The sequence below is a fragment of the Camelus ferus genome, chromosome 3 (genome assembly GCF_009834535.1).
Source record: "Camelus ferus isolate YT-003-E chromosome 3, BCGSAC_Cfer_1.0, whole genome shotgun sequence".
Lineage (NCBI taxonomy): Eukaryota > Metazoa > Chordata > Mammalia > Artiodactyla > Camelidae > Camelus > Camelus ferus.
The window spans coordinates 111,633,781-111,648,248 of NC_045698.1; the positions used below are offsets into that span (position 1 = coordinate 111,633,781).

The 14,468-nt window shown below is 40.6% G+C and overlaps 2 protein-coding genes across 9 annotated transcripts in view; one reads left to right on the forward strand and one right to left on the reverse strand.

Moving 5' to 3' along the window:
- LSM11 (LSM11, U7 small nuclear RNA associated) overlaps positions 1-14,468 on the forward strand; it is a 770,814-nt gene that overhangs the window by 26,975 nt on the left and 729,371 nt on the right. For 6 of the 7 annotated variants that reach the window (XR_004318853.1, XR_004318856.1, XR_004318855.1 and 3 more), the window contains exons 5-7: positions 3,523-3,635; positions 9,050-9,240; positions 9,625-9,700. The gene's annotated coding sequence lies outside the window, so the exon portion shown is untranslated. Of the gene's footprint in view, positions 1-3,522; positions 3,636-9,049; positions 9,241-9,624; positions 9,701-14,468 lie in introns of those variants that run through there. The other variant, XM_032477208.1, reaches the window with a different exon arrangement.
- Positions 11,818-14,468, reverse strand: part of CLINT1 (clathrin interactor 1) — a 54,137-nt gene continuing 51,486 nt past the window's right edge. For both annotated transcript variants that reach the window (XM_006177963.2, XM_006177964.2), the window contains exon 12: positions 11,818-13,548. In XM_006177963.2, the coding sequence (XP_006178025.1) occupies positions 13,202-13,548 (347 nt within the window). In that variant the 3' untranslated portion in view covers positions 11,818-13,201. The remainder of the gene's footprint in view (positions 13,549-14,468) is intronic.

Genomic DNA, 14,468 nt, shown 5'->3' on the forward strand with positions numbered 1-14,468 from the left:
GCATGTAATTATTAGAAACCACAGTGAGATATCACCTCACACTTGTTAGAATGGCTATTACCCAGAAGACAAGAGTTAACAAGTGTTGATGAGGCTGTGGAGGAAAGGGAACCCTCTTGCACTGTTGGTGGGAACGTAAGTTGATGCAGCCATCACGGAAAGCAGTATGGAGGTTCCTCAGAAAACTAAAAACCTACCTACCACAGGACCCAGCAGTCCCGCTTCTGATACATATCTGGAGGAAATGAAAACAAGACACTGAAGAGATACCTGCCCTCCCATGGTCCCTGCAGCATTACTGACAGTAGCCAAGATATGAAAACAACCAAAATGTGTGTCGGTGGATGAATGGGTAAAGATGTGATATGTAAACACAATGGAATATTATTCAGTCATGAGAAAGAGGGAAATCCTGCTACTTGTGAAAACATGGCTGGAACTTGAGGGCTTTATGCTAAGTGAAGTAAGTCAGGCAGAGGAAGACAAATACTGCATGGCATCACTTACATGTGGAATCTAAAAAAAAAAAAAGTCAAACTGATAGAAACAAAGAGTAGAAAAGTGGTTGTCAGAGGCTAGGGGTGGGGGAGAGAGAGGGAGGCCGGTAAAAGAGTACAAACTTTCACCAGGAAGATGAATAAGGTCTCCATGTAAAACATGCAGACTGTCATGGATAACACTGTTGTATAAATGAACGTTGCTAAGAGAATAGAACCTGGTCTCACCCACAAAAAAGACAAATATGTGAAGTGATGCATGTGTTAATTAGCTACATGGGGCAAATCCTTTCACAGTGTATACATACATAAATCACCACAGTATACATTTTAAATATCTTTATAATTTTGTCAGTTATACCTTAATAGAGGTGGGAGGGAAAATACCCCCCCCCAAAAAATCTTCCATGTACTACCAAAAGTCACCAAACCAACCCAAACCACCAAAACACCCAAAGCACCACATGTTGGGAAGTATTGCCTTAAGATACTTAAAAACTAACGCAGTATTTACTAGACCCTCCTTTCTTGGAGTTTGCTGGCTGTCTTGACATGTGTAGTCGAGCGGCAGACTATATCCTCAGCTCCAGTACATGCTTTCCTCTTCCATTTGGAGGCCGTGAAGTTTGCAGGGCGTAGGGCTCTGTGCCAGGGCCCTCAGGCTCCTCCTCGCTCCGCCACTGACTGACAGACAGGTGGATGCAGGGCCTCAGCTCTCCCACCCATCCACTGATCCGAATCACTGCAAAGCCGATATTCCCAGCAAGGGCAGCGCTGGTGGTTCTCCTCCCATATCATAGGTGTCTGTTTTGTGTTAAGAAAGATGATCTCATTCAGTGTTAGCAGTGCTAAATATTTGAGAATCCGCTTTTGTATTCTCTGGAAATATGTAGTTCCAGATTTTCTCCTAGCTCTGTCAACAGTATACGACCTCACTTTCTCCTTCTGGAAGAGGAAGCTAACACACTTACTATTCAGCCTAGTGTAACTGAAGTAACTGAAGTTACTGAAGCAAGATGCGCAGAAAAGCCCCTTAAAAAAAAAAAAAAAAAAAAAAAGAACAAAGAACAGCGTGTGCTGCGCGGTGAAGGAAGCGCTCATCTGTACAGCGCGCAGACACCGAGCCAGGCGTGAGTTCCGCAGCCCAGACATCGCAGGTCCCCAGCTGCTGTGCGCTGGGGGCTGGGCATGGCCGCGTCACCAGGCCCGCACGCTCCCCCCGTTTAGGGTCACGGAGGGAAGGCAGAGGATCGACCACAGGTCAGGCCTGCGTGGTCAGCACGCCGGCGCGGCTGGAGGGGCCACACTCCACACTCCGGCAGGCTGATTAACGGCGTGGGCTCGGAATTAGATCTGGTGCAACTGCTGCGGCTGCCAGGACCGTGAGCCATTTCCTTCAACTCTGCTGAGCCCCAGTTTGCTCCTTGTCTGGAGAATGAGGCACACGCTGTGGATTTGCACGTGATTTCAGTGGCACTTGGAAGAGTCTAGGCTCTTCTCTGGCCCTTTCTTCTTCACGCACGTTTGGCCTGGAAGAGATGACGGAAGACCCGAGTCCACTGTTTCCTCGGGAGGGTTCAGCTTCCACCTGGCTCTCACGTGAACTCATCTGGGACTGGGGAGCCGCTGATCGTTTACGAGCTGGGGAGAGACGCACAAGACGTGAAAAGTGAAGGGAAGGTTAGAAACGTGGACCCAGTTGGGAAGTGGTTACAAGGTGTTTGTGAGAAGTCATTCTGAGCTCAAATGAGAATGGTGGCCGAGGGAGTGGAAAAGATACTAGTTGCTTCGGAGCAGTGAAAATCCTGTATACTTACTGAGCAGATCTTGGATATTTCATTATTCTTTATTTTGCTGCAAAGAGTTATGTATTCCCATCTTTCCAAAAGTTTCTTCCCATTCAGTAACAAATTCTTAAAAATCCTTTTAAATTATTAAATATGGAATTATGAAAGCTACAAGCAACAGGAATTTAATCGTCTTCACATTACTGAAGAATTTTGTGAACCACAGCACTAATGGCTAAATCCTAAGAATGCACCTGTTATGAGAAGCCCATGGAAAAATCCCTAGTGTGGATTCCACACTTGCCACATAACAATAAAAATATAACATATAACCCTGACAGAGAGAAATATTATCTCAGATTGCACTCCCAACGGAAACCAAGTGAACCTACTATCTGCCCCAGATAGTTTAGGAATGTGATGAGGAGAAAGGAAAGAGAAAAAAAAAAATAGATCATCAAAGAAAGTTGCCTTGCAAGCATGTTATGAGGGGTAAATGAATTATTTACAATTGCCTGAGTTTCAGTCATTTATTTGCTAGTGTTTAAGATATGCAGGTGTGCATACAAGATGTATCACAATTTTTAAGTACTTTTTTCTTTAAAAAACAAAAATTATTTGACATCCTTGTATTGAAAATGATACAAGAATGATTGTATCTGCCTGATAGTGTCTGCCTGAGTATGGCATTGGAATTCCTTCAAATAAATGTCTCCCCTCCCATTCAGGGTTAGAGAATATTGTTGCATATCCAAATATATGATTTCTTACTGGATTGTGGTGTAGAATGTTGTCATAGTTACATAAACAGTACAACCTGCCCTTCCGTACAAAACCACTTCCCTCTCTCACTGAGCCAGTCCGTCATCTGAAGTCTTTGGTGTTTGGTTTTCTGTTTCTAATATGAGCATGTTAAATGGGCTGATAGTCATGGTGGCAATTTTTATATAGTTTTGGGGGGGATAGGATCTCACAGTCCTAAAATACGGTAATACTCTCTGAGTAGGAATTCAAGGTGGTGTTTTATTTGGCCGAGGATTCACTCGCACAGCAGAGACGTCAGGCTTTTTACATGTGTGTTTGATGCTGTGGGTTCTTTCACAGACAACCAACATTCTCCACTTGGGACAGAATACGATCTTCGTCATAAATCACTTTCCTGTTGTGGGGAGTGGGTGTGTCTTAATCCCCATTTCTTAAACTTATTCCCATGGTGTGCATTTTTATTTCTTTTCCAGCCATGAGATGAGAAAAAAAAATCAAAAAGAATAAAGTCCAAGGTTCTACTGGGCTTTCTCCTTGAAAAGGGCGAGGGGAGAAAATGGGAGCTGATCAAGGGCCTCACGTCAAGGTAAGGTGAACAGAGATACAAAATGAGCCAATGGCGCTTCCTCAGAAACCACACACAGAATTCTTACCTGCCAGGGCAGTGGCACTTCTGAGCAGATACCTAAGAGAACTGAAAGCAGGGACGGGAGCAGGTGCCTGTGCACTCGTGTTCACAGCAGCATTCTTCCCAATAGCAAACAAATCCGTGGGAACAAGTAGGCTTAACAGATGAATGGGTAAACCGAATGTGTTATGCATACACAATGGAATATTATTCAGCCTTAAAAGGAGTGAAATTCTGACACATTCTACAACTTGGATGAACTCTGAGGCATGCTAAGTGAAAATAAGACTGTCACAAAAGGCCAGAAGCTGTATGAATCCACTTACATGGGATCTCTGGAGTGGTCAAGTTCAGACAGAAAGTCGAGGTGTGGTTTCCCGGGGCTGGGGGCTTGGGGGTGAGGGGCTAGTGTTCAGCAGGTATGGAGCTTTTTAGTTTTGGAAGATGAAAAAGTTCTAGAGATGGGTGGTGGTAATGGTTGCACAACAATGTGAATGCACCTGATATCACTGAACTGCACACTTTAAAGCGGTTACAGTGGTAAATTTTATGTTATTTTACCACATTTGTACATGTAAATTCACCACATTGTACACATAAAATATATTATGTATTTTTACCACAATTTAAAAAGATAAGCCAATAGAGAAGAAATAGAGAAGGTAGTTGAACTGAATTTACAGGAGTTAATTTCCAACCTTCCTCTTTGCCTTTAACATTCCCCCCAAACACGTACGTGAGCAAGCACGTCAGTGAGAGCGGAGCGATGGGCGCACCTGTGCTTGCGAGCCTGCAAGCGCTTTGAGGCCCAGTCTCCCCTCATCTAGGATGCAACCTCAGACAAAGCCGCCGTGAATACGTCCCTCAAGAAATCTCAGCAGTAACCCGGGGGCGTGTGGTCCTAGTCACACGGCTGTTAGGTGGGTGCACCACTTACTTGAGGGTCTCAGACCGGTTATCAGTGCCTGAATGGCTGCCTTGCAAAGGGAGTGAGGGGCTGGCTCCCTCAGCCGTTCCCGTGTTACCTGCAGACACACACAAGTCTCTTTCTGTTTAATAGTCTCCAATTCACTGAAAGTCCATCTTGCACCAGTTTGATCCTGGTGTTTCCTGCCTTTCCCCACCTGGAAAAGACGCCTTTGTTTTAAAAGCATCTCGGCAAATGTGTGGTTTACTGGAACATTTTTGAAACACGGTCATTGTAAGCCTCAAATCAGGCACTCGGGAGAAAGAAGTGGTACGTCGGGAACGTGGCCGCCAGTCTGGGGAGAGCGTTAGAGCCCAAGTGGAGAGCCACAGAGACGTGAGCAGCTAACAGTGGACTGTTCACCTCCCAAACGCGATTCAGTGTGACAGTGACACTTCACAGCACATTGCATCCAATCTCATTTGAAGCTGACAAAGATTGTTTCTGCTTTACATCTATTGGTTTATTAATGGTCTACAGCCTCTTAAGCAGATGCATATTCATTAGGTAGCCAGCTGCTAGGAGGTTCCCAGATGTCGAATGTAACTCTGTCTTGGAACATTTTTTTTTTTCCTTATCATGAAACAAAGTAATTGAAGCCTTATTAAAGAACCAGTTAATTACTAAAGCGGTACCTTATGGCACCCTTTTTATCATTCAAATTTGAGAACTCTTGGGACATCTAAAAAATTTGGTGAAGAGACAGTATTTAAGAGCCAACCTTTATTATATAAGGATATAGACAGATACTGTGTGTGTTGAGATGTGCATACACACCCTTCCATGCTGGAGAAATTAAAAGTAAGTGAAACGTTCCTAACAGCTGAAAAAATTTCAACTACAGTATCCTTTCCTTGGTTCATTATAGGAATTAAGTCCAAAGGACAACACTGATAAACCTAGTAAGTTAATTAAAATAAGGTTACTTTAAGATTTCTTTTATCTAATCTTATCACTTTCCTGTAAACGATGACCTGAAAAATGGATCTTTTATAACTTATGCCACAAACTTAATTTTTTCATTAAAGCTATTGTTTTTTTTTTTCCTCTGTCAAAAATAAGATAGTTCAACTACTGGCAATCAAACTAAGGTTTTCAAATTGCCAAGTATTCCTAAATGCCCTTTAAAAATCCTAAAGATGTCAATTCAGATTTTCCCTTAAGAACACCTTAAATCTGAAAATTACATTTCTACTTTTATTTGGTGACTGGGCGTCTCAATTCTATTTCTCAAATGCAAGAATCACAGGAGCAAATAAAAAATTGCCAAGAGCACACACTGTTTAGAAATGGGATCCCCTAACTTCAAGGCCATCCAGCGTTTCTGCAGCTCGCCCTTAACATGTCTTTCAATCCCTCGAGGAGCCTTTGTGTTACACTACTCCAAATCTGCCGGAATTTTCTGCCTTTGAGATTTGGCTAATGTCTTAATGCAAGTTATATCACTATTTCTACAAAACAAACAAAAGGTTTACTCTTCAGAAGAGATCAGTTTTTCTTTGATCTGTGGTTCATCTCCTGCTGGTGACCTTTAGAAAATGCAAATAGATTTCATAAGCATTCAGTGCTTACTTGAAAGACATATTAGTTAACGACCGTTCACTAGCTGCTCTAGCTGTCTGCTGTGTGTGGAGCATTGCGTGGCAGCTGGGACAACATGGTCGGAGACAGGGGTATGCAAGGAAAAGCTAACGGTGTACAGTCCTTAAATTAAAAGGTCTGAAATATTAACAGAGGAGTACTGAGGGATAGTGGAATGAAACTGGATTTGGATTCCAGAGGCCTGTCCTGGGAGATGTGGTTTCACTAACTCCTTCGCTCTCCTGGAGCCCGTTTCCTCCGTCTCTAACACGGCGATGGCTGTTTTACCTGCTCAGTTTACGGCTATTGTGAAGATCAGGGAGGAAGTGAGTGTGAATCCACTCTTTAAACTAAAATGCACATGCCAAGTCGTGACTATTTGAAATGCTCGCCCTATCTTTATAAATGCCCCTTAGATACAAAGCATTCATATCTTTCACATGTAGATTAACTATTAATATATTTCAGGTTCAACAGTAAATAGCAAACTATTGCCATACAATTTTCCACTCACATTTTTTCACAGCCCCAGTCAGGTGAGCCCTGTGACAACCATGGCAGTGAAAGCAAGCGAGGCCTTTAGAATATACCGCCTCTGGTGGGCCGGGTCCCCCCTGAGGGACTTCCGACGGGAGGGAAGTGCTTCCTCAGCCCCCACACGCCACGGCCCGCCACGCCCTTGCTCGCCTCCCCTACTCCGCTCCCTTGACACTGAGCTCTGGGCACACCCTGCTGAACTTCTGGGGTCTGTTCTGCACTTGGACGCATGGAGGTCGCACAGCTGGCTCCTTCTCGTCATTCTTCAGGTCTCTGCCAGAGTAAACACGTGGAGGAGAACGTGGGTACCGAGTCCTCTGGTCTGGTGGCCCGTTGTCGTATTGCAGCCGTGTTTCCCAGCTGAGAGGGTTTGGACTTTCTATGTTTTTATCACGACTGTTTTGGAATTGTTTTTCTTAAGTTTTGATGACTGAGAAGTGAAATATCGTGGGGAAAAAAATCCTGGAATACTGGAGCCCAGCCTACTACCTAATATTTTAGCTGCATTTTAGAAAATACAGTTCAATAAAACTGGTTTATAAATTACCAGACACAAAAGATCAAATTTTCAATGCTTCATTCATTGACTGCTACGTACACATTTCCAAAATGAAGCTCTTCTGAGACAAGAGGGAATTCTGCCTAGGATTTCCTCCCTCTTTCCTTGATACAAACTCTGCCAAACGGACTTATTGAAGGCTGGCCCTGGAAATCAGTTGCTGGAAAGCAACAGAACCTCTGTTCTGGGGACTCTGCACAGCAGCCTTTGCAGAGCTGCTCCTGGCTATTTTGTTTCTGATGTGCCTGCTCTGGGTTTCTCAGAGGAAGGGCCTTGCTCCGTAGGGTATGAGGATGAAGGGAGCTGAGGTATAGGACAGAGCTTGCTGCTGCCATTTCATGGGAATCTTGCTGGAGTGCTGCAATATTGGGGACCAGATTTATCTAGGATTCATAAGGGACACTATGAATGTGGGTGCACTGATCCTATAGCCATATCCTTTTGTGTTTGCCAGAGAACACAGGGCACCAAGTTGCCAGGCCCCCTTGCAAACAAGTCAGAGGCCTTCAGGTCTGACCCATTTTACTCTTCTCAAAGGATGGAAAAGAATGTTCCAAAGGTTTATAATTCGCTAAGCACTCAACACCCAGCCTCTCAATCTAAGCTTTCCTAAAAAATATGAAGTGGGTAAGATACTTCTTCATAATTATAAAAGCTAGTAAATATGCATTATGTATCGGAAGAAATAATCTCAAAAACTGAGCAAAAGCTATGGTGAACACCAACTTTGTGAAACATTTAAATGGTTTTTCTTTTTCTTCATATTTACCTGTATTTTCTAGCTTATTTTTTTTAACTTTTTTATACAATTTTTAAAGGTTACACTCCATTTATAGATATTACAAAATATTGGCTCTGTTTCCTGTGTTGCATAATACATCCCTGTAGCCCATCTTACACCCGACAGTTTGTGCCTCCCACTTCCCCATTCCTGTGGGCCCCTCCCATCCACTGGTAACCACTAGTTTGTTCACTGTGAGTCTGCTTTTTTGTTATACTCACTAGTTTGTTGATTTTTCAGATTTCACATAAAAATGATAACATACGGCATTTGTCTTTCTGACTTATTTCACTTAGCATAATGCCCTCCAAATCCATCCATGTTGCTGCAAATGGCAAAATCTCATTCTTTTTTATGGCTTAGTAGTATTCCACTGTGTGTGTGTGTGTGTGTGTGTGTGTGTGTGTGTGTGTGTACACAACATTTTCCAGTCATCTGTCAGTGGACACTTAGGTTGCTTCCATGTCTTGGCTATTGTAAAGTAGTGCTGCTGTGAACATTTGGGTGCACATTCTTTTTGAATTAGTGTTTCGAGGATTGGACAAAAGGGAAACTTCATGCATTGTTGGTGGGAATGTAAATTGGTGCAGCCACCGTGGAAAACAGTATGGCGTTTCCTCAAGAAACGAATAATAGAACTACCATATGACCCAGTAATTCTACTCCTGGGTATATATAGCCTCCTCTCAAAAAAAAAAAAAAAAAAAAGAAAAGAAAAAAAAAAGAAAAGAAAAAGAAAAAGAAAAAGAAGAAACACTAATGGTGTCACCAGTTTTTAATATTTAATATCCAGAAAGCAATTTCATATGACAGGCATTTTGCTTGTGACTAAAGTGAAAGACGAAACGAAATTCTTTGTACCTCAAGCAGGTCAGCTTATAAACAGGATAAATCAAGTAAATGGATTCATAGTTTCTAGGAAATATTTATCTGTTAATTCTCAACAGACAGCAGCAGCTCCGCAGGTGTGGCCTGAGGACCACTGGGGAGCCCTGTGACCCTTCCAAGGGAACTGCAAGTTCCCGCCTTTTCCAACCACATATTCCTGACGCCAGACCTGTTTCATGTACTTCCACCGAAACGACATGGCACAGCAGACTGAATGCAGAGATAATCCAGCTGTGCTCTCTTATGCCAGGTAATGAGATTTTCAGAAATGTAAAACAGTGTCACTCTTCTCACAAAAATTTATTTTGAAAAACATTTTAAATAAAACTAATTTGGCAGGCAATGGGCTTGTTATTGTAAAAACCAATGGATGTTTTAAAAGTTTCTCAGTTTTTATTTCAAATACAGTAAATATCAATAGATATGACTCACTAAACAAACGCTCCCTGGGGTCGTCAGTAATTTTAATGGCATTAAGGGGGTCTTGGGATCAAACTGCTTCAAATACCAACTCTAGGCGCCCTTATCTCATTATGAAATGGAAAGGAAATACTGGGTTTCATAGTTCAGGACTCAGTTATTTAAAGTAATGACATTTAAAGAGTAACAAATGAAAATTGTGTTTGCCCATCAGGACTTTCAAATCCCTCCAAACTCTCTGGGAAGCTAAGCATTTGAACCGGCTGCATGCTGACTGCTCACCCACTGAGGTAAGCCGAGGCGTGAGCTGCGTCTGTGAGAACAGCGCGTTATTAGCCAGGCTGCCACTATCAGAGACGGAAGATACTCCAGAATTAAGGTCATAATGAGTTAAAAGTGAAAAAAAAAAAAAATCCTCTTTCATGGATTTTTCAAGTCTTTATATCAGATTTCTTCTCTGGGTATTAGAGGAACAAGAACATAGCCAACAGAACTGCATGAGGTCAATAGAAAAATTAAGATCTCTACTGCTTCTAAAAGCTAAGAACATTCTGATGAGGGTTATCTGTGTGGCAGGTCAAGAGCACACCTTCATCATTCTCTCCCTCACACCTGCACTGATGTGGCAAGTAGAAGTGAGTCAGTACAGTCGCAGAACAGCTCATTTACAATTTCCCTGTCTGTTGAAAAAAGGAAGCAGAACTAAACGCAGATGGGAAAATCCTCCATTAGAAATCAGCTTGGTAGTAAGAGTCTGTCTGGCTTTAACTGTCCGCTGCTTTCAGGACGTGAGATGTGAAATGGTCAGCATAGGAGCACGTACAAAGTTCTTGACATGTCAGCACATCTTCATGAGTAAAAACGAGAGGCAGAGAAACGTTTATAGAATATACATGTCAGTCAGTGCCACTGGATCTCACGCATCATTTTATTACCCAACACTTCCAGATTTTTAAGTTCATTTCAGAAAAAGAAGTATTAGGGCCCAGAGAAGTCAGATAAATCGATGAAGGTGTCACACAGATAGTGGGGGGTTGAAGCGGGATGAAATCTGTCTGCTTCCAAGTCCATGATCTTTCCTCAGCGCAGGGCTCTGTCTCCAGAGAGCTGAAAACACACAGCCAGTTTACTTCAGAAATCTGTTTACCGTAAGGTGTGTTCTGTGCTTAGGGCAGTTAGTTTTGTTTACTGTTTCATAAATATTGGAGAAGAAAAGAAGTATTAACCCTTCTCTCCAGATGTAAGTAACTACCGGCCTCAACTTGTTAATGACTAGCCCCGAACCAGGAGCAGGATGTGCATCATCCTAAGTACTGTGCAGGGACACTATGTACATTTATGGCTCCTGAAGATTGTGTCAGAGAAGTAAAGAAATTTCAAGAGGGGAAAAAATGCATCTGGAGTGGCAGCGGAGGTTCACACATCATCATAGGTAAATTGCTAGAACAGTAGCTCCCCCCCTCCTCTCCCAAGTATTAGGCAAGATGAAAAATAGATACAGCGGAGAAGCCGTTGAAAGAGCAAGGGGCGAGTATAGGACAGGCAAAAGGGAGCCCAGCAGGTTAGTACGGAGTATTTTCTTGCCACCTCCACATTATTTGGGGGTGGTCACACCTTTTAAGTGCCACTTGTACCCCTTCAGAGACAAATCATTACACTGAACGGACCCCCAGCGAGGTGGTTCTTCTGTTCTTTCATAGGCTCTGAAACAAAAAATGATACCCAACTGTGTGTTGAGGTGCAGTCGTAACTGAGGTGGGGGCTCCCTTCTGTCCTCAGAGACACAACGTTGGAAGAAGGCATAATACAGAAAATGCTTTAGAGATAAATCTTAATTTTATTAGAAAAAAAATTTTAAACACAAAAATTTAGAACAAAATATTTATTTAAGAACATCTATATTTGAAAAGGTGATGCTATACCCCTCAATTTAAAGAAGAAATTCATTTAAGATTACGAGTTTTAAGTATCACCGAAGATATTCTTCATGCTGCCACCAGAGCCTGGCTTGACTGCTCTGAAGTAACAACACTTGAAAGCTCCTATTCTTTGAAACTAATTTAAACACATTGAATTGTTGAAAGATTAAAAACCACAGTCAGCTAATTACACTCTCTCTCATCTCTTATTCAGCAAATGAATCACTTTTCATTACTGCTTAGCTGAAGTACATGAGTTTCTGCCTAATTAGAAATGTTGTAGATGGAACATTAGCAAGAATGGAGCAGGTCAGGATATCTTAACTGCTTCATTTTTAATCCCTAACAGTAGAATCTGATAGGAAAGAATAGAGAAGTCATTAAATAATTTTAAATTATTTATAAAAATTACTTTGCCCAAATTATAATTATTTTTTCCCCAAATGGTCTCAAATGTCTAACATAATGAAAGAAAAAGCAGTTCAACATTGATTTTAATGAACAGTTTAATGTTATGTATAACAGAACTTTATGAATACAATGGAAACAAAATTTCATCAATTTAATAAAAAAATTTCAACACAAAAGTGGGAAGGTAATAATTTGATACCTATATTATAGTATTTATTTTAAAAAATATTCCCAGCTTGAGGGTGAAACAATTAATTTTGCATTCCAAACTCTAGAATCAAGATTTTCATGTGAGCTTAATGCAGAATTACAGCAGGAAAACAGAAACACTTTAATTAATTTCCTTTATTTTCCATTAAATCAATAAAATCTTTGACTGCTACAGGTCTCCTTTAATAATATATATTTAACTCCTCTCTATTGGAACCATATTGCTAATGCCACATTATATACACTCAAAACCAAAACAAATACTGTATAAAATCTAAAAGCCAACATTGTTGAGTTCTAACATTTATATTTAACTTAAGGTTTCAATGGATTTTTACCTTTTCAATTTTTTGAAAAGGTACCAAAAAAATAAAAATAAATATTTTTCTCTTTTGACTTTTCCTGACTGTTACATGGTGCCTACCAGGATAAACACTGAAGGAGCCTTGCCAAGTTAATCACTGCAAAATGTAAATAATGACTGCTAAAAACAAAAAAACTGGAGGTTTTTTTTTTTTTTTCTTTTAAAGGAAACCATAGAGCAGTCCTGAAAAAAAAATGTTCTTCCTAGTTCTGCACAAGATAATTATAGCAGAAGATATGGGAAAAGTCCCAAAGCTATCACCAATTGCTTAAAGAAGTTTTGTTACAATAAAAATTTGGATAGTATAATAGCAGTGTTGCTGGAACATTAGCAAAAGTATATACATTCCAGTTACCTTTGATTTAGCCATAATCACATATGTATGCCTTTTTTGGACAAAAATATATATTTTTATAAAAAACTGATCATCCAACTTTAATGATTTCATATATGGACTCAAGAGTGGTAGTAAAGGAACAGACCCAATTGTGACAAGGCGATTCAGGGACAGAAAAATCAAGTTCCTCAGGAAAGAAAAGTATAAAATTAGAGATTCAAACACATTTATTCAGCCCTATTCTAGTCTTCCCACAAATTACGTTAAAATGGGCTCTTCAATGTATAGAGGCTTTCAACGGTCTCACTACCCCATCTGTGGTCTGTTCTCACTGGGAAAAATGATTCTGCCTGCCTCATCTGAAGTGCCCTTGCCTGGCCATCTGAAGTACTAGATATTTCACTTTTATAAAAGAGCCTTTTTGGTTCTTAATGTAGATTTATTTTAATTAACTGATAAAAGAAAGAGGAGTTCATTAGCATTTTCCATCCCAACATCACCTATCTGCACCACTAGAAATCCTTCATTCAATCTGCTCCTTTATAATCTCTTATTTGCTAAAGTTGGCGAAATTTGCAAAGGCATCTTGCTTGGGTTGCACAGTTCCAGAAGCCATGGCTAGGCTGGGCATGCCCACTCCCACTGTGCCTGTCAGGCCCATCCCAGCAGCTGACATCCCTATGTTCATGTTCATGCCCATCATGCTCTGGTTCATTAGCGGACTATTTCCAAGAGGGGCCATTCCCATGGAGCCAGTCATCACACTGGGCATGCTCATAGGCATGGGTCCTCCCAGCAAAGCGTTAGTTTGGGGCCGGACAGGAAGCATGTTTGATGGAGAACTGAGGTTCACAGCTCCAAAACTTTGGGTCATCACATTCATAGGCTGTTGCATATCTACCAGAAGAAAAAAGATAGAAGAATTTTACTACACTGAATTCTTAGGTTCTTAGAGCAAAAATAATACAATCTTCCTGACTATCAATACTTGGAACCCCCAATAAAATTACTTTATAGTGACTTTATAAGAGAAGTCAATTAACTTGGGTTGTTTACTCTTGAGAAATATTCAGTAGCTGTTATGTTAGCTCTGGTTTCCAAAGATGTAGAAATAGTGAGAGTGGGCTGGAGAAAACACGAGGCATGTTAAAATTATTTCTATAAAATCTATTATTCAATCCGACCTAACAAGTTGTCAAGAGCTATTTGTATCAAAAACCTTAAAAAGTTTATATCCTTTGACTCATTCTATTTTTAGGACATTATATTAAGGAAAAAAAAATCACAACTAGAAAGACTTATACAAAACCATGGAGTTATTTATAATAGGAAAAAGCTGGAAATAACCAATAACAAGGAATTGTACACTGATGATGGATAACTAGAAAGATCCAAAAATCGTATTTTCTTAAGAATATTCAACACAGGAAAAATAATGTTGAATGAGAATAACAAGAAACAAAATATAGACAGAATGATCTCAAATATTAAAAATGTGGTTAAAAAAGATGGAAAGAAATATGAATTAATGGTGATTATACCTGGATTATGGAGTTTAGACAGTTTTTGATTCCTTGACATATTTGCCTCTATTAAAAAGCTGTTCTACAAAAATTGTTTAATTTTAGTGATCAGGCTCCCCAAACTCATCACAATATAGTAAATGTTATCATGCCAAGAATAGAATACAAAGTAATTCACACACAGTTGCTTTCAGTACAATCTGCCCTAAGGATTTTTATTTTATGGCTTGAAGCAGTCCTGGCATAGGGCAAGACAGTACAAGTACACAAGGGAGTGGGGCTCCTGTGGTAACT